Below are 25,018 nucleotides of genomic sequence, written 5' to 3' on the forward strand. Positions count from 1 at the left end.
TAAGGATCACAGTAGAATAGAGGAGTATTTCTGATTTGTATATCACTGTACTTTAATAGGCACTATCACCTTAGGATTATCAGTTATTAATGTCACTTGCATGAAGATTAATATTCACAATGATGTTTTGAGTCACTAGTAATAATTGTTTGATACATGCAGTATCTTGAAAGCTATTCATTAGCACTTTGAAAGTATAAGATATACATATTGGTACATGGGAGCGCGGCACTATCTATTTTGAAAATATTTTTTTTTTTTTAATTTTGTGTACACTGACTGAGTTGCATGTGCAGTGCTTGCCACAGGGTAACTTCTGTGTACATGCAGAGAAGGTAACCAGTGGCAGGCTTGAAAAACACTAGCTAAACAACCATTCCAATTTCTAACTATCTTTTAAATGTAAGGAGCACATAGAAGGGCTACAAAAAGGTTTTGAACAGAAGAGACCTGCAACACTCGCTCGTTAACCCAATTGGCAACCAAGGGAAATATTGCTTTAAAATTCTGTCTCCAGTATTCACTCAAATTAATATAACCATGTCACAAAAGAAAAAAAGGAGGCAAAGCCACCCCATGTGTAAAACCATATATGTTTGTTAAAAAAAAAAAAAGTAATGTATTCACAATGAAAGAAATGGCTCTGCACTGTCAAGAATACAATCTGAACCAGTCGGAAATGGCTTCCGGGGACACTTACAGAACATGATGACATCATGGTATGTAGCTCTGCTCAGGGATTAAGCATTTTCTGCTGTTTACTTGTGACACCTAAATTCAGTCTCAGCAATACTTTCGGCCTGTCTGCACTGACCAGGATACATTGTTGACTAAACTGTGTTTCTTTAGTTGCAGTGGAGAAAGGTGAGATCATACGGTTCTAATCAGCACAGACTCTGTGGCCTTAAAGCCTTGGACACAGCAAGGCTGCCCTCTGTTTATTGGACAAGGGTTACAAGTAACCCTTTGGGACACTCACGTTACAGTGCATGGTGGGTCTTGGACACAAAAGGGATGGGGGACTGCAGGCTCCGCTGACACACATCTTGCAAATGGTGTGGGTGGGGGGAATATGAAGATTCCCTTTGTGAACTCTTTTGTTGGTTATTTACTTGACTCTCATACAGAGTTCCTGCTAGTTTCTGCTTTTGCTCCATTGGGGACACCCTTCTCCGCTTCTTTGTAACTAAGGTGGAATTATCTGCTGCTGTGTCCATCATCCATCATAGACCTGCAAACATTCCAGTTCGCCAACTCTCCTGGGCATTTCCTCTGGTTTTTCTCTCTCTGCCTTGCAGGCATCAGGAAGAAAAGGAATCAGAAGAGGCAGCTTGGTCCTCTTTAGCCGAGTCCTCATAGGAGAATATCCAGTCTTTTATCGTGTAGTATGTAAATAGTGCAGCGCTCAATAACTACCATGAACAAAGTGAACTAATATACATTATACAACATATACTATACAAGAGCATCCAGGTGATCAAAGTGTGTTTCTTCTAATTCCCACAGTGAGCACCAGCACAATGCACCAGAGAGTATGACTGCGTAAATTATAGGCTGCATACAGACACTATTCAATTCCATATCTCCATGGTGTCAGGAGTGGTCACTTTAAGAAACATGACCCTCTGCCAATCACGTCTGATGGACCGTAATTAACCAGAACCAACACATTGATCTTTGTGGCTGTGTGGATCAATGCTCAACAGCAGAGACCAAATAAAAAGTGCATAGTGTAGTATTTTATCTCATAAGCTCTGCACTAGCGCACAGCTACAGATAAAAACAGTCAAACAAATTCACAAAGATGGCCGCCACATCCAGGACCATGCAGCGGCGGAGTGACGTCAGCACTCTTACCTCTGCCCAATTCTTTTCACTCTTTAGCGCATCCTCAGGTTCCTGTGCATCCAGAGAAATATGGACTTAAGAAAAAAACATATATACTCAACCCCCCCCCCCCCGCCGCAGCCGGCTCTGTAGTGACGCCGCTGATTGCTCAGTTCTCCCCCTCTGCTCTGATTAGAGAGCTGTGAATTTCAGTCTCTGGCTTTATGCTCTGTTCACCCAACATTCGGCAGATCGCTGAGTCAGGTGCTGGTCTAGGCCTCTGGGTGGATCCAAACCATTTGGTCGGGATGTTTTCAGAGCCTGGACTGGCTGAGCGACACCAGCAGAGAACAGACTTTAGTTCATTGTTGGCTGAAAACGGGTCACAGGAGTGTACAACAAACTGCTTTGGCTAAACTTCTTTAAGAAGATCTTGATACTCCCCGTGGATGAGCTTCCAGTGTTTAAGGACCCTTTCGAAAAGAGGTATGAAGTCCTGTGTAAGTTGTCCTTTTTCTGGTAGGTGCGGGTATGCAACCTTCTTTTACTAAGATGGGTGCCTGCCAGTCTCTGTTTGTTTGCCATGGATACACCCGGTTAAACATTTTTGCTTTTATTACAAAGAATGATTATAAATAGTTAGAATATAGAAATATCAGGAGGAAAAGCATGTGTTTCCATGATATCACTTTCAGTATAAAATAATTTTGTGTAATTTACTAAAAATTGTAGACTTGTAGGTGGTCGTCTTGATCAGGCATTGTCATTGAAAGTAATTCAATTTTTAGATGTCAATCAAGCCTTATGTTTTATTATATTGCCAGCCTTTATCAATGTATTACAGCTTTTTCACAGTCAATAATTTATTAATTCCCCCCTTGCCATAGAAAATAACTCATATCCCAGGTCTGATACAAAGGAAAAGAAAAATGGAAAGTAATATTTAAAAAGAACCGTTTGGGAGCCTGAGCAAAAAGTGTTATATTAAAATCGATACATGGGGCCTAACCTTTTGTGTTTTGGTACACACAAGAGCTTTTCCCTTATTGATCTTTGTTTTAATAACATGTTTATTCTAGTTTCCTTGGCTTGGCCTTGAGAGAATAAACAGAAAGGATTGAATTCTTTATTATCGCAAAGACTTAGGTTTGGTGATAATATTCCCAAACGCAACTCAAGTATTTATTGTTTGTTAGCTGCATGGAACAGAGTTGCATGTTTTATTTAAGTCTTTTTTTTTTTCTTTAATTCAAAGTGAAACCTCTTGCTGATCAGACAGTATCAATTGCAAGGACTTTATAACACTCTGCTAATTACATGCAAATGTAGAGACAGGCCTTTTAATTGCATCTGCATAATTCTCTCAGAATGAATGGTATGTAATTTCTACCTTTTACTAAAATCACATGATCAGTCCCAGTATTGTAAAGAGAAATACTTTATCAATGTCATCCTTTATGTGCAAGTATTGCTTCAACTTTGAAACTCCTATGGAAGCTAACCAAAGGATGTGGCCAAGGAACCTTTAATCCATGCAATTTCCTGTAATTTTCCTCAAGCTACATTTGCCCCCCTATACTGCCACATTTGCCACTTTTTGAGGGGTGGGGGGAGCAGCTGCCTGGTTTTGATAGGTACCCACTCCCACTTCCGGAGCAGATCGCCATGGCGATTTATGTGGATGTTCAGCCCTTCCTCCTTCCCCCCGCAGCCTCCTGGAACACACACAAGTTCCAGAAGACTTCAGAACCATTTACATAGCTCACGCATGCAAAGTAGGAAACTGGCTGTGAAGCTGGAAGGTTTCAATGCGGGTTTCCTTTATTGAAGATGCTGGCACTTGCACCCAGAGCTGATTGAAGAATCGGCCTGAGTGAGGACATTGCTGGATCCCTGCATAGGTAAGTGTCCTTATATTAAAAGTCAGCAGATACAGTATTTGTAGCTGCTAATTTTTTTTTGGGGAGTGAGACTGGAGCTTCTCTTTAAAGAGATTGTAAAATTATATATTTTTTTAAATAACGTTCCATTTACCTGCTCTGTGCATTGCAGTTCCATTTTCCTGAGTGGCCCCAAACCTCTTTCTCTGGGGTCCCTGCCTGCACTCTAGGTTCCTTCTCTTCTTCAGGTGCCTCATAGCAAGCCACTTGCTATGGGAGCACTTGTGCAGACTCAAGTCCGAGCCAGGCTTTGTGCATCCATTGAAACACAGCATGGCTCGGCCTCGCCCCCTGCTCCCTCCTTGCTGGATTTGACTGACAGTCATTGGCTCCTGTTCTCAACCAAGTCAGGGAATTCAGGAAGAGAGAGCAGAGTGGTGCTACTGGTGGGGACATCACTGGATTGAGAGTGATGCCAGGTAAGTGTTGAGGAGGGGAGAGGCAAAAACAGTGGAACGTGTTTTTTTTTTTGCCTGAATTCATAGGATTTATTAAGGTAAATAAACCTCCTTTTAGAACCACTTTAAATACATTGCAGTTTTTTTTTTAAAAAGCTTTCTCCTTTATTTTCACCTGGTGATCCTGGCATTAACACACTTGCTATCATTGGGTAACATTGCTCACTCACCAAATTGTATCTATTAGGAATCAGCAGTCACTGTGACAGAGTACTACAGAGCACCTTCTTTCTTCTTTATTTCTCAAAGCAGAATTAAACTCCACTATTTTAAACCTGAGTACGCATGGATTGAAATTTGTCTGGTTTAGCAGGAATCAGAATAATTTCAATCTGTGTGTCGTCCTCCCTTTTTGACAGAAGCTAATCATTAGATTGGCTTCTGTGGAACGGACCTACTGGAAAAACCTTCTTCAATCAGCGGTTCAAAGCCAGAGGTTTACAGCTAACCGGCTGCAGCGCTGATCAGTGTATTCTGACAGTGGAGAGTCCCCTGTTAGAATATAATATCCTGGCAGGAAGGAAGGGAGGGGGGAATCCCTGCATCCACCTCACTTGTGTAGATGCAGGGATCAATTTTCTTTTTTTTTCCGTTCAGCCTACTGCCTGAATGAAAAAAACTCATGTGTACCCAGCTTTACCTCCACTCCAGCTATACAATGCCTCACAGGTGCCGACGTGTTCGCCAGTCTTCTTCTGGGTTCAGCATATCTGGTCATCTTAATTGAGCAGATTAGGATGACTTAACACCTGCGCATGCACACTAAATTTGATTCCATCACCCAGCAGATGCCAGGATTGTGCAATGAGCTGTGCATGTGCTCCTTGGACATATTGTGTCTCTTCAGCAATAAAAATCCTTATTGCTTTCTTTTTTCCCAGTAAAGTTTTGCTTTAAAGCCTCAGCTCTAGGATAAAAGTAACCCCCTCTCCCGCTGATTGTTAGGTTAAAAATGAATCTCTATAAGGCTGGCCATGCATTATACAATTTTCTTGTACAATTCTCCTTCAGATTTACCAAAAACCATGTAATATGAGGTCAAACCTAAACAACACTTTCAATTGTAACCAATTAGGCAAGCCCTTGTACTCCATAATTGAAGGTAAATCTGAAGGAAGTTGTAAGAAAATTGTAAAATATATGGCCAGACTAAATCCCTCTTTTCACTTGCGTTAAACAAGGGGTCTCCACACTTTCCAAAGGACCAGTTTTCTATCCTTTATACTTTAGGTGGGCCAGATTGTGGCCAGTAGGGGTAGAAAAGTCCCAAGCTCCACATAAGTGAGATTAGACAACATCTCAAGCAAGGTGTTCGGTTGCATAGTGAATGAGGAAAGAACAAACAGAGGGCGCACAGGCCTAGTGCATTACCATAAAAAATGATTAATAAAAAATAAAGTAGGTGTTGTACTCACAAATGACAATACAGTCAAGGCACATCATAAAAGAACATCTGGGTCAACACCGCACTGAGTAACAGTCCGCAATAGGGAGTGTAGACATCCAATAGGCTGACGCGTTTCGAGGACTCAGGGCTCTGAGGAAGAGGCAATTTGGGGAATTATGCCTCACGGTTGGTGTCATGGTTAGAAATAGTGCCTTAAATCAGTAGGAGGAGCTCTGCCCCAAGAGCTGGTTAAAGGCTAGCAAAGGGCCACTTCCATCCCTTAGTTTAAAGCAGTGGTCTCCAAACTACAACCTATCAAGTAATTTGCCAGCGCTGGGTCCTTCTCTTCACTGTTTACTTTCTGGAGAGGTTTCTTCTTACATGTGCCCACAACGTGAATGACTTGGACAATTCCCATTGGACGACTAGTGGATTGGTCCAGTTGGGATCTGATGTCAGAGTGAGGATTGTGAAGGGGAGCTGGTGGTGAGAGCTAACTAGCAATGTTGGACAGGCAGAAATGCCATTAGTGAGGTAATTTGATGGTTGGACTCAGGTGAGTATAACTGGCTTCACCAGATAGGGAAAAATGTATACTCGTTAGGATGAGTTAAAGAGGGATGCCAAAAAAAAAAAAAATAGATTTTGCTCAGACTCAGAGGGGAATCATTCTGTAGTTAGGGCTGGAAACCATGTAACTGGTAATAGTGCAGCATATGCAGAGGGCACAAGTAGTAATAAGTTGACAAGATTTCTGAGTCAACTGTGTTTTTTCTGCGCTATTGGATTGGATAGAACAAACCACTTTTAATGGTATATTTAATTTTGTACGTAAAGGCAAAACTGTTTTTTTTTTTTTCATGTTGGCTAGAGTAAAGAAGGGTTAGAACCAGACATGTAAAATTTCCAGAAATTTCGAAGCCATGGGGAAAAAAACCTTTCCCCCTCAGTTTTCAAATTGAGGCTAGGATCACACTACAGCGGTGCTGTAAATCCCATGTGATTCACACAGGAACCACACCACATTCCTGTACAAATCACATTCGATTTCTATGCAGTGCGATTAGAGCCATACATTTTGTATGGCTCTATTCGCACCACACCCGCAACAAAAACGTGTAGGACCCTTTTTTGGTCTGCACTGGAATCGAATCGGTATTCACACCTATGCGATCCGATTCTGCACATCGCACCACTTTTTGCTGACCGATGTCGGTGTGTTGTTAACTTAACATACACACCCGCATCGGTTCGTATGAACGGGGTGCGATTCGGAAAAGCGGCGAATTCCACACCACATCAGTGTGAACCAGGGCTAAACGTCATTTTGTTAAACTGGGAACATGAAATGCAGTGTATATAAAAGTATTATGCTAGAAATAAAACTACAGTTTATTTAGTAAATAAACATTTTGTTTTATCTGTGCTGATAGTGACAGAAATCTTGACTTCTTATGCTGTATATTGAATTAGGTACTTTTTGATACCTTTTTTTTACAAAATGATATTTTGTCATTTTATTGAAAGTTGAATTTTCACTTCTATTCTTATATATCTTTGCTGAATAATTAGCAGTGAACAAATACAGTCAGGTCCATAAATATTGGGACATTGACACAATTCTAACATTTTTGGCTCTATTTTGGCTCTATACACCACCACAATGGATTTGAAATGAACCGAACAAGATGTGCTTTAACTGCAGACTGCCAGCTTTAATTTGAGGGTATTTACATCCAAATCAGGTGAACGGTGTAGGAATTACAACAGTTTGCATATGTGCCTCCCACTTGTTAAGGGACCAAAAGTAATGGGACAGAATAATAATCATAAATCAAACTTTCACTTTTTAATACTTGGTTGCAAATCTTTGCAGTCAATTACAGCCTGAAGTGTGGAACGCATAGACCTCACCAGACGCTGGGTTTCATCCCTGGTGATGTTCTGCTAGGCCTCTACTGCAACTGTCTTCAGTTCCTGCTTGTTCTTGGGGCATTTTCCCTTCAGTTTTGTCTTCAGCAAGTGAAATGCATGCTCAATCGGATTCAGGTCAGGTGATTGACTTGGCCATTGCAGAACATTCCACTTCTTTCCCTTAAAAAACTGTTTGATTGCTTTTGCAGTATGCTTTGGGTCATAGTCCATCTGCACTGTGAAGCGGCGTCCAGTGAGTTGTGAAGCATTTGGCTGAATATGAGCAGATAATATTCCCGAAACACTTCAGAATTCATCCTGCTGCTTTTGTCAGCAGTCACATCATCAATAAATGCAAGAGAACCAGTTCCATTGGCAGCCATACATGCCCACGCCATGACACTACCACCGGCAAGCTTCACTGATGAGGTGGTATGCTTAGGGTCATGAGCAGTTCCTTTTCTTCTCCATACTCTTCTCTTCCCATCACTCTGGTACAAGCTGATCTCGGTCTCATCTGTCCATAGGATGTTGTTCCAGAACTGTGAAGGCTTTTTTAGATGTCGTTTGGCAAACTCTAATCTGGCCTTCCTGTTTTTGAGGCTCACCAATGGTTTACATCTTGTGGTGAACCCTCTGTATTCACTCTTGTGAAGTCTTCTCTTGATTGTTGACTTTGACACACATACACCTACCTCCTGGAGAGTGTTCTTGATCTGGCCAACTGTTGTGAAGGGTGTTTTCTTCACCAGGGAAAGAATTCTTTGGTCATCCACCACAGTTTTTTCCCGTGGTCTTCCGGGTCTTTTGGTGTTGCTGAGCTCACCGGTGCGTTCCTTCTTTTTAAGTATGTTCCAAACAGTTGTTTTGGCCACGCCTAATGTTTTTGCTATCTCTCTGATGGGTTTGTTTTGTTTTTTCAGCCTAATGATGGCTTGCTTCACTGATAGTGACAGCTCTTTGGATCTCATCTTGAGAGTTGACAGCAACAGATTCCAAATGCAAATAGCACACTTGAAATGAACTCTGGACCTTTTATCTGCTCATTGTAATTGGGATAATGAGGGAATAACACACACCTGGCCATGGAACAGCTGAGAAGCCAATTGTCCCATTACTTTTGGTCCCTTAACAAGTGGGAGGCACATATGCAAACTGTTGTAATACCTACACCGTTCACCTGATTTGGATGTAAATACCCTCAAATTAAAGCTGACAGTCTGCAATTAAAGCACATCTTGTTCATTTCATTTCGAATCCATTGTGGTGGTGTATGGAGCCAAAAATGTAGAATTGTGTCGATGTCCCAATATTTATGGACCTGACTGTAGCTATTTTACATGTTTATTTCACCATTTATTATTTCACCAATGTGTTTACTAACCTGCATAGAAATTGTATAGATCTGAGCTCTTGACCCCACCTGTTTCTATACTGTAGATAATTCAACATGGCTAGACTCAGATTGCATTTTATTTTACATTGTAAAATCTTTGTAGTCACTAATGTAGTTATGGTTGAAATCTGGCACTTTGTCTAATTGATCAACAACTACTTGTTTATGTGCTGTTTCCTTGATGGCATATTTTCTATAAATTGTAGTCTACTCTTGCAATTAAATGCCATTGATTTCCTTGTTTTCTGCCCCTTTGTCAGCTGCTGTCTCTAAGACAGGAAGTAATAGGAAATCTTCCCAAAAGGGACGCAAACGTAATGAAAACAAGACAAGAGGCTCTATCCCTTAACAACTTTGTTTAGAAACTTTCTTTGCCTCCCCCCCCCTCCATTCCCCCCAATACAAAAAAAGTTGGGACACTGTGTAAAATCTACATAACATTAGAATGCAATGATTTGCAAATGTCATAAACCCATATTTATTCACGATAGAAATCAGAAAACAATATCAAATGTTTAAAAGTTAAAATGTACTATTTCAAGACAAAAATAAGGTAATTTTAAAAATTGATGGCAGCAACACATCTCAAAAATGTTGGGACATATTTACAGTGGGGATCGAAAGTTTGGGCACCCCAGCTAAAAATTTGTATTAATGTGCATAAAGAAGCCAAGGAAAGATGGAAAAATCTCCAAAAGGCATCAAATTACAGATTAGACATTCTTATAATATGTCAACAAAAGTTAGATTTTATTTCCATCATTTACACTTTCAAAATAACAGAAAACAAAAAAATGGCGTCTGCAAAAGTTTGGGCACCCTGCAGAATTTATAGCATGCACTGCCCCCTTTGCAAAGCTGAGACCTGCCAGTGTCATGGATTGTTCTCAATCATCATCTGGGAAGACCAGGTTATGTCAATCTTAAAGGTTTTAAATGCCCAGACTCATCTGACCTTGCCCCAACAATCAGCACCATGGGTTCTTCTAAGCAGTTGTCTAGAAAACTGAAACTGAAAATAGTTGACGCTCACAAAGCTGGAGAAGGCTATAAGAAGATAGCAAAGCGTTTTCAGATGTCAATATTCTCTGTTTGGAATGTAATTAGAAATGGCAGTCATCAGGAACAGTGGAAATAAAGCAAGATCTGGAAGACAAAGAAAAATATCAGACAGAACAGCTCGCAGGATTGTGAGAAAAACAATTCAAAACCCACGTTTGACTGCACGATCCCTCCAGAAAGATCTGGCAGACACTGGAGTTGTGGTACACTATTCCACTATAAAGAGATACTTGTACAAATATAATCTTCATGGAAGAGTCATCAGAAGAAAACCTCTTCTACGTCCTCACCACAAAAACCATCGTTTGAACTTTGCAAATGAACATATAGACAAGCCTGATGCATTTTGGAAACAAGTTCTGTGGACCGATGAGGTTAAAATTGAACTTTTTGGCCGGAATGAGCAAAGGTACGTTTGAAGAAGAAGGGGCACAGAATTTAATGAAAAGAGCCTCTGTCCAACTGTTAAGCATGGGGTTGGATCAATCATGCTTTGGGGTTGTGTTGCAGCCAGTGGCACAGGGAACATCTCACGAGTAGAAGGAAAAATGGATTCAATAAAATTTCAGCAAATTTTGGATGGTAATTTGATGCCATCTCTGAAAAAGCTGAAGTTAAAGAGAGGATGGCTTCTAAAAATGGATAATGATCCTAAACACAGCTCGAAATCCACGGGGTTTACATCAAGAGGCGTAAACTGAAGGTTTTGCCATGGCCTTCACAATCTCCTGACCTCAACATAATTGAAAATCTATGGATAGACCTTAAAAGAGCAGTGCGTGACAGACAGCCCAGAAATCTCAAAGAACTGGAAGACTTTTGTAAGGAAGAATGGGCAAAGATACCTCAAACAAGAATTGAAAGACTGTTGGCTGGCTACAAAAAGCGTTTACAAGCTGTGATACTTGCCAAAGGGGGCAGTACAAGATATTAACTCTGCAGGGAGCCCAAAGTTTTGCAGACGCCATTTTTTTGTTTTCTGTTATTTTGAAAGTGTAAATGATGGAAATAAAATCTAACTTTTGTTGACATATTATAAGAATGTCTAATCTGTAATTTGATGCCTTTTTGGAGATTTTTCCATCTTTCCTTGGCTTCTTTATGCACATTAATACAAATTTTTAGCTGGGGTGCCCAAACGTTCGATCCCCACTGTACCTTGGTGTAGCGTCCCCTCTTATTATAACAACACTCTAAGAGCTGATTCACACATGTACAGTGCAGATTGACGTTCACAGCTAATTGATACAGTAGTTATTCACAGGTTCACCTCAGGTTTACATCAGGTTCAGGACAGGATTAGCTCAGGATCTTATCCTGTTCACACATAGGTGGTTTAGAAACCATTCCCATAGAAATCATTAGCCTGTAATCTGCACCTGAACGGGATCGCACTGCTCAGAAATCGGACATGACTCTTTTTAAAACCGCACTGAATCCACACCGCCAGTGCACTGGACATATGTGAACATGCACCATAGGAAGCAGTGTGTTTTCAGACCGCATCCAATCCGCATATATGTGAAAGGGCACTAAATGTCTGGAAACTGAGTTGCTGGAGTTTTGGGACAGGAATGTTGTCCCATTCTTGCCTGATATTGGATTCTCAGGTTTACGTTGAGCATTATTCTGATATTTTTAGATGCAGCTTTTCACAGATTGGTGTACCTCTGCCCATCTTTTCTTCTGAGACGCATCTAAGATGCCTTTTTATACCCAGTCATGTTACTGACCTGTTGTAAAATAACCTAATTAGTTGCATAGTGTTCTTCCAGCTCTTCCTTGTTAGTACCACTTACTTTGCCAGCTTTTTGTTGCCCTGTCCCAACTTTTTTGAGACATGTTGCTGCCACCAATTTCAAAATTACCTAAATTTATCTGAAAATGGTGCTTTTTCCCAGTTTAAACATTTGACATGTTTTCTGTTTTCTATTGTGAATAAAATATGGGTTTATGAGATTTGCAAATCACTGCATTCTGTTTTTATGTAGATTTTACACAGCGTATCAACTTTTTTTTGCAATTGGGGTTGTAATATCCATAAATTTTGGGAACGTGAAGGTTAACCGTTCTTTACTAATCATTGAACAGTCTTCCTAGAAATGACTTGCAGAGTCTGTTATTTTGTGTCATCTATGAAGGAAAGCGAACGGAACTGTGCTGCCAAAGTCACTAAAATTGTGCTGTAAAATGCATAAGTAATCAATGTTTAATCATCAGGCACAGAAATTACAATGGCAGTTATTTGCATGTGGTCAGCTTGATGTCTACTTGTGAATTTCCTGACTTCCTGTAGTGTAGACAAGGAAGACGGAACTTTTTAATTATAATATTGACATTTTTTGTGATTGTGTAAGTAATTGAATCCACTGGGACTGTGCTTTATTATAGGTTTTATTTTTTTTTCTGAATTGAGTGATTTACTTTCTCTGCAATTATAGCCATTTTCATATAGTTACATCTAGCCCCGAGTTGAATGAGCAAGGACTGATAGCTTTGGTAAATGGCTGAGACTATAATGAAGCCAAAGCTGATTGAGAGCTAAATTATTCATGTTGTTAGTTCAAGGGGGACAACTTCAAATCGACAGATTCAGTTTATTCTCTGGGCCAGCACAGCATAATTATAAGCAATGGTTGCTAACCTTCGGTGTATGCACAGTACATGTGGTTACCTTTATTTTTCCCCAGAAATTAAAATTTTCACTGGAGTGTATCCAAGTAGATTACTTGTTTACTTTGAAATGTGATAGGTGAATTTTTTAATGGATGTGCTGGGTTATTAGAATCTATTGATGTGGCATCTTTCTCCACCCTCCTCTCCTGTGAATGTTGCATGTTGTTCTATCTTGCTCCTTACACAGTTTGTTTGATTTTGTGTTATTTAGTTACAGTTAGGAAGTAATCACATTTTCACATTTGGTACTGAAGTATATCCCTAATGTGGCACAGGAGGAACTTTCTGTAAAGTAAAGGTTTTAAGGACTCCGGAAGATTTTTTCTATGCCATTTTTGCTATTCAGTACTGCACTACTTTCATTGGCAGTTGTGCAGTGCTGTATCCAAATAAAATTTATATAATTCTTTTCACACTAATATAGCTTTTTTGGTGGTGTTTGATCACCACCGTTTTTTTGTTATGCTTTATTATATAAATGAAAAAGATTGAACAGTTAAAAAAATATATTTTTTTTTCATACATTTTGACCAAAGGGTATTCTGCTACATGCCTTTAGTAAAAAAGGAAAGTCCTAATAAATTTATATTGATTCGTTTGAGTGACAGGTTATAGCATCTACAAACTATGGTATATATATTGTAATATTTTTTATATGCTACTAATGGCTGTGATCAGAGACTTATAATGAGACTAACTGCCACTGGGGAGAACGACTAACTTCCACTGACATCATCATTGACATTAATACAGTAATCAGTGACAATACTATACACTGCCACTACTAGTAACATTGGCTGGGAAGGTGTTAACATCTAGGACGAAAGGGGGTGAAATAGGGGGTTTAATGCTGCTAACTATGTGTAATGTGTGTAGTGTGCTGCTTTTATCAAGAGATCGCTTTGTTTTTCAACCCTGCTTTGTAGGGATGAGAAACAGAGAGATTGATCCGTCTGTACAGAGCTCTGTATTGATTTTTCAGCACAGGACTCTGGGCTGTGATTGCACACAGCCATTCAGCAGGTCCTGGCCATGAATCATTGGTCGGGACTTGCTGACAAACATCTGCTGTGCACAATCGCAACGGGTGGTGGGGATGCGCATTCACACACCTTTACCTGGAAGCAGGCAGCTGTGTACTAGTATGTTGCTGTGTCTGCGCATGTCGCCCGTCTGCAGTACAGTGTGGATGGGCTGTCCAGAAGTGGTTAATAACACACATTAAACCACCTACACCTTTAACATGCATTTCTGATGTGTTTTTACTGCTTTCGTGATGCTTATTGAAGCTTTACTGAAGCTTGGCAAATACCTTGTGTGTGTGTTGGTTTTCTAGTTGTTTTAAAGGTGTCAAATGGGAAGTCCCCAGATTTGAGAGGTGGTTAGGTGTTGGTGTTATATCTGGTGTTTGCTTTTTTTATGTAGATGATTTTGGTGACAAAGTAGTATCTTTGCGCAATGGTTTTCTGGCTTATTAGTGCCCCATCCTCAGCAAATCTCCAGCTTATCAGTTGCCCAGCTCAATACATCTCCCGCTCGGCGGTTAGCCAGCTCTGCTATGCCCCTTGTTTAGCAGATCCCTTGCTCTACAGTTTCCTGGCTCTGCAGATCCCATGGTCAGTGTTTTCCCAGGTCATTAGTACCCCCTTTCCCCGTGCTCAGTAACACCTTATTCCCTCCCCCCCCCATTCAGTAAATGCACATCCCCTCCCCCTGGCTCAATACAACAATACTACCTCACCCGTTCAGGTATACATTCCCCACCTCCCCTGTTCAGTAGTATATTCTTCCTCTCAGTACAAGTAATCCCCCCAGCCCACACTACTTCCTCCCCCCCCTTCCTTCTGTTCTGCTGATACTGTCCTCTGCTGATCTTCTTATTCTCCTTTCTGCTGATCTCCTGTTCTGCAGATTTCCCGCCTCTCAGCTTCCCACTCGGTCCTCACTCCTGTTCCCCACTCACTTTTCTGCTGTAGCACTCCCATGCTTCTCAACCTTTTTTTCAGTCAAGGCACCCTTTTAAATTACTGATAGTCTTGAGGCACCCCATTCTAAAATGGGGTGTCTCAAGACTGACCATCATTTTAAAAGGGCACCCCATTCTAAAATTTGAAAGACTATTCTAATAGTTTGATATAATGCAGCAACATCCACACATGTAGGACACCCAACATTGGAGGTGATTTATTCTTGCAAAGCAAATACACTTTTGCACACTGGTACTGACTAGTAATCCAATGTTTTTCTTCTTCAATTTTTCTCCATCACTGAGCTAATGTGACCCAGCACTGATGGAGAGGGGCAGGGGAGGGTCAAACTAGGATGCTGTGCAGACAGCTGACATCCTCCTTATCAACTGATGATGTCATTGGTTGTCAGGATGCCGGCGGCTAGAAGTCCCTGCTCCCAGTCCCTGCTCATTTTCCTGCTGATGATCCACACTGAACGCCACAGCCTGGACCTGAACAGAAAGCACAGCTAACACTGAGTATGTGCCCCTCAACAGCTGCAAGTGCGATTAGATTGCGCTATTACAGACTTCGCTTACACTTGCAATTGAGAGGTTGTAAAATCCCCCGGTCTTTATGCTGATCCTCTGAGCTTTTTTGAGCCACTGACTTATAACAAGTATGCAAATGTAGGAAGTAAGAGAGAAGTTCTTCCCCATATGCTTATTCTGGACTAGTGACTTGTGAAGCAAATGGATCCAAATGACAGCAAAGGCAACTAACATTTGTTGGATGAGAGGTCAGCAGTGGCAGCTTCTTTTTCCTTTAGGGTTCATTCACATTAGCTTGCTCTCAGAAGAGTGATCCAAGTTTAAATTGCTCTTTAGAGAGCATTGAACAAGAGATGAGAAGCGCTGTATTGTTTCCTCACTGCCTGCTTTAACCCCTCACTAGTCCGCCACATTGCACACGGTTGTCGGACACTTGCAGGGAGGTCACAGCTGATCACTGGTCGAGGTAAAGGGCCAATCGTAGTGGCCCTTTTACCATGTGATCAGCTGTGTACAATCCTGTGACAGCACACATTTACTCTGATAATCAGGGCACTGATCATCAGTGCCCTGGTTATCAGTGCCAATCAGTGTAGCTTAGTAGTATCCCATCAGTGCTCATCAGTTCAGCTTATTAGTGCCCCTCAGTGCAGCCTCATCAGCGCACTTCAGTGAAGAAGAAACATTTTTTATTTGCAAAATTAATAACAAAAACTAGGAAAACTTTTTTTTTTTTTCCAACATTTTTGGTCTTTTTTCATTTGTTTGCCAAAAATTAAGAAACCCTGTGGCAATCAAATACCACCAAAAGAAAGCTCTGTCTGTCTTAAAAAATATGGCACAAATTTCATATGGGTATAGTGTTGCATGACCACGCAATTGTCTTTCAAAGTATGGCAGAGCTGAATGCTAAAAATCGGCCCGGGCCATATATATATATATATATATATATATATATATATATATATATATATATATATATATATATATATATATATATCATGATGTTCTGTGTGTGTGTATACAGTCATGGCCGAAATTGTTGGCACCCTTGATATTTCTCCAGGAAATCATGTATTTCTCACGAAACGTATTGCATTAACACATGTTTTGCTATACACATGTTTATTCCCTTTGTGTGTATTGGGACAAAACAAAAAAAGGGAGGAAAGAAAGCAAATTCGACATAATGTCACACAAACCTCCAAAAATGGGCTGGACAAAAGTATTGGCACCCTTTCACAACTGCGGATAAATAAGAATGTTACAAGCATGTGATGCTCCTGTAAACTCACCTGGGGCAAGTAACAGGTGTGGGCAATATAGAAATCACACCTGAAAGCAGATAAAAAGGAGAGACGTTCACTTAACCTTTGCATTGTGTGTCTGTCTGTGCCACACTAAGCATGGACAACAGAAAGAGGAGACGAGAACTGTCTGAGGACCTGAGAACCAAAATTGTGGCAAAATATCAACAATCTCAAGGTTACAAGTCCATCTCCAGAGAACTAGATTTGCCTTTGTCCACAGTGCGCAACATTATCAAGAAGTTTGCAACCCATGGCACTGTAGCTAATCTCCCTGGTCGTGGACGGATGAGGAAAATTGATGAAAGATTGCAACGCAGAATAGTCCGGATGGTGGATAAGCAGCCCCAAACATGTTCCAAAGACATTCAAGCTGTCCTGCAGGCTCAGGGAGCATCAGTGTCAGCGCGAACTATCCGTCGACATTTAAATGAAATGAAACGCTATGGCAGGAGACCCAGGAGGACCCCACTGCTGACACAGAGACATAAAAAAGCAAGACTACAGTTTGCCAAAATGTACTTGAGTAAGCCAAAAGCCTTCTGGGAAAACGTCTTGTGGACAGATGAGACCAAGATAGAGCTTTTCGGTAAAGCACATCATTCTACTGTTTACCGAAAACGGAATGAGGCCTACAAAGAACAAAACACAGTACCTACGGTAAAATATGGTGGAGGTTCAATGATGTTTTGGGGTTGTTTTGCTGCCTCTGGCACTGGGTGCCTTGACTGTGTGCAAGGCATCATGAAATCTGAGGATTACCAAAGGATTTTGGGTCGCACTGTAGGGCCCAGTGTCAGAAAGCTGGGTTTGCGTCCAAGATCCTGGGTCTTCCAGCAGGACAATGACCCCAAACATACGTCAAAAAGCACTCAGAAATGGATGGCAAAGAAGCGCTGGAGAGTTCTGAAGTGGCCAGCAATGAGCCCAGATCTAAATCCCATTGAACACCTGTGGAGAGATCTTAAAATTGCTGTTGGGAAAAGGTGTCCTTCCAATAAGAGAGACCTGGAGCTGTTTGCAAAGGAAGAGTGGTCCAAAATTCCGGGTGAGAGGTGTCAGAAGCTTATTGATGGTTATAGGAAGCGACTGATTTCAGTTATGTTTTCCAAAGGGTGTGCAACCAAATATTAAGTTAAGGGTGCCAATACTTTTGTCCAGCCCATTTTTGGGGTTTTGTGTGACATTATGTCATATTTGCTTTTCTGCCTCTGTTTTATATTTGTTCCAATACATACAAAGGGAATAAACATGTGTATAGCAAAACATGTGTTAATGCAATACCTTTTTTGTGTGAAATACTTGATTTTCAGGAAAAATATCAAGGGTGCCAACAATTTCGGCCATGACTGTATATATATATGTATATATGTATATATATATATATATGGCCCGGGCCAATTTTTAGCATTCGGCTCTGCCATACTTTGAAAGACAATTGCGTGGTCATGCAATTGTGTGTGTGTGTGTATGTATATATATATATATATATATATATATGTATGTGTATATATATATATATATATATATATATATATATATATGTATGTGTATATATATATATATATATATATATATGTATGTGTATATATATATATATATATATATATATATATATATGTGTGTATATATATATATATATATACACACATTATAAATACCCTCCCTTTTTTTCCCTCAGTGATCACATAATCTCTGTTCTCAGCTTCATAAGAGGCTTGGAGAGGTAGGAGTGGAGATACAGCAGTACACTTATCTTCCCAGTGAATGGATGCGCAATTGGGCGTGCCAGCAGAAGTCTTGGCCTTTGGAGGACAGGCGGGCTGTTATCCCAGCACAGCCAATAAACTGACCGCTGAGATGGATATGCTCTCATGTCTATTGTGGTCATTTTGAAATAGGGGGACTGGCAAGATCACCAGGTATATCACACAAAGGAGGCAATACAAAGAGAACAGGATACTTTTTCACACAAGTAAACGGTACAGCAGGCACATATAGGGACTGGTTTGCATGGTGGTCCACCATAAAGTGAAGGGGCAAAATAGCATCCTATGTTGTGGCACAACTAATATTATCTTTTTTTTTTGTTAACAGATTGGATCATGGGAAACTGATGCAAGAGGAAATAGGGAAAGTCCTGGAACGGGAAAGAACTGCTTCCACTGAGCAGCTGACTAGAGCAGTCCTGCGTGAGAAAGTTTCTACTGAGGAGGAGAGGCTAAAAGCTAAGACCTTTGTAAGTATGCTGTTTTATAACTTTTTTGGGATTACTTTTTTATTAGTGGTGCACCAAAATGAAAATTCTGGTGCCGAAACCGAAAATTCAGGATGCACTTGGCTGAAAACCGAAACCGAAATGGACAGTTTTTAAAAATTAATATATTTTTGAAACGCAATTTTTTTGGAAAAAAAATACACTTTAATGATTAAAAATAAAAACCACAATATATACCACGTACGTCATGTCATGCTTTAAAATTGTACACGCCCATGGAATGGTGACCAATTACTGTACTTTACATTATCCATAGGCGATGCTTTACAGTTCATGGTGATACCTGACATGTAGTGCAGTCACTGTTTACATATTCGTGTGGAACTGACATGTGCATTCACCTTTTGTATGTGAGAACGGAGCAATTAAAAAGAAAAGTTTTTTATATTTTATTTATTTTTTATATTTTTATTCTGTACCTTTTTTTTTTCTTTTTTTTTTTTTGGTTAACTTTTATTGCTATCAGTAAAGATATCTTGTGATATCATGGGGAATGACAGGTCCTCTTTATGAGAAGATCTGGGGTCTATTAGACCCCGGATCTCTACTCCTGGCCTCCAGTGCAGCAGATTGACCGGCTACTTCACTGGCCAATAACCACAAAACCGGAAGTAACTACATTCTCATTGCTCCCATTTTATGATGTCACTCAGTGGGAGGAACAACATCTGTTTCTCTCACCGTGTCCGGGGGAGCCAATGCTGCCAGTGGCATCTTTACAGGGTTCCCCGATGGCACGGTTGTTGCCATACTCATGATCCCCGTATAACCGGTTTAATACCAGGCCGCATATATACGTACTGCGATGTTGAAGTGGTTAAAGTGGAATTTCCCTTTTAGGGTGAAGTTCTGCTTTAAGGAGACTGTGACAGATTTCTGTACTTATAAATGATAAATGCTGCTGGTGGACAGACTGTATAGAAGAAACATATTTTATTGCTTCAGCTTCTGAAAACTCTGTCAGTACAATATGTGACATGAGATCACAATAACACATACCTCCCAACTTGCTGAACTAATAAGAAGGGACAACTTTTGGCACACAGTATGTAGGCAAAGACACATCACTGTGGCCCTGGTTACATGGACCACAGAAATCTAATGTACATAAAAAGATTGGCTAAACCACACAAGGGCTTTTTTAAACTCTATTTTTTCTTTATACTGGTTTTTCAAAATAACAAATATAGCAAAATGTAGGTTGGACAAAACGTTTAATGCAGTAACGAAACGAGTGAAATAGTACATTTTGTATAAGGATATACACATCAGACTAAACCGAGGCTGCACGAGGGACAAGGGGATTTGGTCTCAAAAGAGGACCTTCCAAATGAGGGACAATTGGAAGTTCTAATAATGTGTATATAATTCTAGGAGCCTGCCCAATGATCTACCAATGCACTGATCTGCCTTTTTTTTTTTTTTTTTTTTTTTTTTTTTATTGAAAGCAAAGTGTGCCTCCTGTCCAGCACTTTTCCTCTTGACTGGCACTGCACTACACATTCCATAATCCCTGGGGTTTTCAGACTAGAGCTGTTGCTGGTGATAGCTAGCTACACAGTATTTGGATGTTTGGCAAATAGGGACAAGCTAGATAAATGAACACGTGGGTATAAGTGAATGGATCAGCCGTGGCACTACAAACTGCAGCTACAACATGTGAGCCCATCTTTACAAGGTAAGGCAAGCAAACAGCACAGGGAATGTAACTACACTACTACCTAGTTAAAACAAAATAACCTTTTGAAGTGTACAATGGCTTTTAATAGTACCTTTATTCTAAAAAGGTTGGAAAAGGCTGGTGTAAAGTGTCAATAGATTCCTTGAAAGCGAGCTTCACTGGAAAGTAAAATGGTAACTATCTAAATTTAGAAAGAAAACCTTGTTCTAAAAAACCCTATTTCCCAGTTTTCAAGCAAAAATCCAAAAATAGAGTAGAAAAGCGTGAAAAGAGCAGACATCCAAAATACAGGTGTGCCACGTAAACGGGGAGCAATAAGTAAAATTAATTTTGTAGCTACGGAGAAGAGGGGAGGTCAGATTACGACCCTTACTTCCAGATCTGAGAAGACCCCCTCACCTGCAAGAGAGCGAAGAAACAAGGGGAAAGATCGGGGGTGCGCTGTGGGGTTAATGTAATGTCAAGGTTCACGAGCCTCCCACCTCCAGCCTCTACAATAGCAAAGACTCTGGGAAGGGAAGTAAGACTCAATCTATGGTTTCCATATGTTAAGAAATGCAGTCATCTTATTTTTTGATCATTTTCTCTATGGGCATTTTTTGGGAAACTTGATGCTTGATTGCAGCAAAGCGGACGGTCAGGGTTTTCCATGACTGCACTATAACCCTCTTTGCTGCCGTAAGAATATGTGTGACCAATCTGAATTGAGTATTAGTACATTTCTCAGGTCATCTGCCCAGTAGACCATCTTAAGGATCCTTGGGAAAGGATTTATTCATAACTACTGTATGTAGAGCCTCTGTTAAACTCCAATCCAAAAATCAAGTCCTCTGTTTTATAAAAACATTTTCAACAGCTAATTTAATCACTTACTAAGTAAGTAGCTTCTTTATATTTTAATCCTTGCCAATGTTCCATGTTTTATCAGCACTGCCCCAGGTTTCCTTTTTTAAGGTGGCTCTTTTCCCTTTCTGCAGCCTATGAAGTTACCCTTGCATGCGTCACCTGCTGTCTGCAAGTACTAAATAGAAATTTATCATGTAATATTTCATATCTTAGTCCCGAGCATAATAAAATGTATACAAAAACTTTGCATTCAATTTAACAGAGTTTAGGAATAAATAACGTTTTGGGGGAAAAATAAATTAGCATCTTTTCTTTGTTTACATATTCTATCATGCACAGTATGTATAGTAGATGACCTAAAGCAGCGTTATAGTTTGTCTCCAGTCTGAATATGTCAATGTTTTATGTGGAGTTAGAAGTGAATAATTTAATACAAAACATTATTAGATAAACATCAACATAATTGAGTTCTGTGAAACAGTTTCCAAGGTATAAATTTAAATAACTGGGCTGATTCCAACTGGCAAGAAAATGTAGCAGGTGCACAAAGCACTTTGTAGTGTTTTCTCCCAAAAACTGCAGAGGGAAACATTTTTTTAATATGGTTATCTGTTTGAAATGATGTATCAATTAAGCAATTAACAACCCGCCGCACTAATAAGTACTGCTAACATGATTAGTGTATCATAAATTGTAAGACTGAAAGTGAAAGGTGTGATAATCAGCTCTCGAGAAGCAGCACACAAACTGAACTAATAAATGTATTCAGAAACTTCAAATCATGGACAGATTCTAGTACCAAATTATATAATACATGTATATCTATAAAAATTGTTATATACAGTGTTAGCATATAATATGTTAGTGGGACTATATTTTTGAGTAACTACTGAAAACAAATATTTTTCTGTAGTAGGAAATAGGTAATTGTTGGTGCAGAACTGTTAAGTACATCGGTAAAAAAACCCCAAAAAAACAAAAAGACCGTAGACCCACGTATTTCCTAGTATCTGCTTTAGTTTACTTAAATAAGTAATTACATACCTAAGACCAAGGGAAAGTAAGTTTTTGCTACCTGATCTACCCTAAGGCTGAGGCTTCCTTTCAAAAATTGTAATGATGGTTGATACAAAATGACACACTCAAATATTTCTTCATAATGATTACAAATCATTGCAATACTTTGTATATCTAAACATGGACATTGCTACAAAAGTACATTACAGTAAATTGATCAGAATTGCATATATGATAGAAGCATCAATTTTGAACATATTAAACAATTATCATCATGAGTTACATTAGAATAACAAGTGTGATGAATCTAGCCACAATTGCCAGTCTGCCCTTTGCCAGGGTTTGCCTGTAAGACTCTGAAAGTAATGCCAAATACAACCTTTCCTGGCGACTATTCCCTAAGTAGTGGAAATAGTTTATTTGGGCCAAGCTGTCCCAAATGTATTGTTTCCATTTCTAAACGATGCGGCAACCATGTGTTCTGTAATATTCTGTGGTAGCATCAGCTACATACAGTGAGCAATACAAAATAAAAAACAATAAAGCATGATCCAATTCGCTCCACTGGGGAAAAAAATCCTTCCTAATCCTCCAGGAGGCAATCGAATAATCTTTCTGGATTAACTGTCCCTGGTGTTATTACCTATAAATGTTTGTATATAGCTATATTTTGTGCATTTAGAAATGCATCCAGCTGTTTTTTTTTTTTAAACAATCTACCAAGCTGGCCAGAACTAGTTTTTGAGAGAGTCTGTTTCACATTTTCACAGTTCTTACTGTGAAGAAGCCTTTTTGTATGTGGAAAGTTGAATCTCTTTTCCTCCAGACTTCGAGTGCCCCCTTGTCCTCTGTAATGACCTGAAAGTTAATAACGCAACACCAGATTTTCTATATGGACCACTTATGTATCAGTGATCATATCGCCCCCCTTAATCCCCCCTTCGCAATAGAGAATATTGTTGCACTTTCACTCCTAGAATGCAGGCATGTTTGTAACCCTCAGGTGCGTAATTTTAATTTTATCAACGTAGATATACCTCATCTGCCACCTACTTGCCCAATTAAAAAGTGCATTGAAGCCAGCCTGTAAATTGGAGACATCCTGTAAAGAGATTATTCCACTTTATAGCTTGGTGCCATCTGTAAATGCTGAAATGGTACTTTTAATCCCAAACTCTAAATAATTTATAAATAGGGTAAATGTAATGGTCCCAAAACTGAACCTTGGTGTACACCACTAATAACCTTAGTAATAACCATTCAGAGTATGAATCGTTTAATCTCTTCTCTCTGAATGCATACTTTTAGCCAGTTTTTTCTCCATTTACAAACTGATTTTTAAGCCTGTAGACTTTACCTTACACATTAGCCATATGCTGGGAACTGTGTCAAACTCTTTTCCAAAATCCAAGCATACTACATCCACAGCCACACCTTTGTTTTTGCTTACCATCTCAAAAAGAATTCAGATTTGTTTGACAACGTCCGGCTTTCAAAGGTAATTACTTGCTGACTATTGCTTAAAATAATTGCTTTTTCTCACTGTCTGGCAAGTTTACTGTGGTCCTGGGAAACAGGGGAGTCTGGGAACCACTGCAGGTGGTGAGAGGGAGGTTGGCTCTTCTCACTACCTTAAAAGTAAATGGGCGTCTGTAGAACCTCCCAGATCACTTTTACTGAAGTCAATTTCCAGCTGAAAAAAATTAAACCAGGTTCTTGGCTGCAGCCAATGACCTTGTTTTAACCACTTAAAGTACACTGCATTTTAAAATAGCTGAAGAATTATTATTATACAGGATTTATATAGGGCCAACAGTTTGCGCAACGCTTTACAATATAAGGGAGACAGTACAATTACAATACATTTCAATACAGAAGGGCCCTGCTCATGGAGCTTACAATCTAAAGGAAGGGGGAGGAGATACAAAAGGATGTGAAGGGGTTAATTATTAAAAGAAAAGGGATTGTTGTAACTTTTTCTTTGGTAGCCTTTCAATTTGTGATCTGCATTCTGATCCTATTTCTGTGCCTTGCTCGTGAACTGTGATCTTGATCCTGTCCTTTGTTCCTGGATTCATGTCTGCTACCCTTCACCATATCTCAACTACTCTGGTTTCTGACCTCCACTTGTTGCAGGATTTCTATCTTGTCTGCTACCTCTTCTGACCTTTGCTTAGATTTACTGGATTACTCTCTTCTGCTACCTGTCCTGACTTTTAGCTACATTCTGGATTATTTGCTGTTCACCTCTAGTCCTCTCTCCATTTGGAATCTTTCTTCTTTTTCCTTCTTATGGTACATTTTTTTGCTGCTTAGGGCTGGCTTGCCCTAATCTCTACAGCCAGAGTAGTTTTCATCCCATACATGTACACATCCAATTGGCCTCAAAATTACTAATTTGGGTGGTATAATCAAGTTGCTAAAAATAGTTTCCACTAAGCACAGTAACTTCATTATTCTGCAGTTTTATCGACCTTCAGGTGATTAGGTGTGACTTTGATCTTTCAGTCTGTTTAGCCTAAAGGATACGTTCACCTTTTAACAAAAAAAATAATAAATGCCCATTTTTTTTTGCCAATAAAAAAATGTGCATTTATTACTTTTTGTTTCTGGACCCTCTAAAGCGGGCATCACTAAATGGTGGACTGCGGGCCGCATATGGACCGTCTCACTGTCCCATCCAGACTTGCTGTGCCTCCCACTCTTCTGTGTAAGGTAGAGGGGGGGGG

At 39.8% G+C, this 25,018-nt stretch overlaps 1 protein-coding gene across 3 annotated transcripts in view; it reads left to right on the top strand.

The window, feature by feature from the left end:
• The window catches only part of CHCHD3 (coiled-coil-helix-coiled-coil-helix domain containing 3), a 212,557-nt gene that overhangs the window by 51,436 nt on the left and 136,103 nt on the right, over positions 1-25,018 (top strand). For all 3 annotated transcript variants that reach the window (XM_089676877.1, XM_089676879.1, XM_089676878.1), the window contains exon 4: positions 18,565-18,706. In XM_089676877.1, coding sequence (XP_089533003.1) covers positions 18,565-18,706 — 142 coding nt within the window. The remainder of the gene's footprint in view (positions 1-18,564; positions 18,707-25,018) is intronic.

Source organism: Staurois parvus, unplaced genomic scaffold, assembly GCF_062004578.1.
Source record: "Staurois parvus isolate SC_StPar_1 unplaced genomic scaffold, SC_StPar_1.0 ptg000175l, whole genome shotgun sequence".
NCBI classification, from domain to species: Eukaryota; Metazoa; Chordata; class Amphibia; order Anura; family Ranidae; genus Staurois; species Staurois parvus.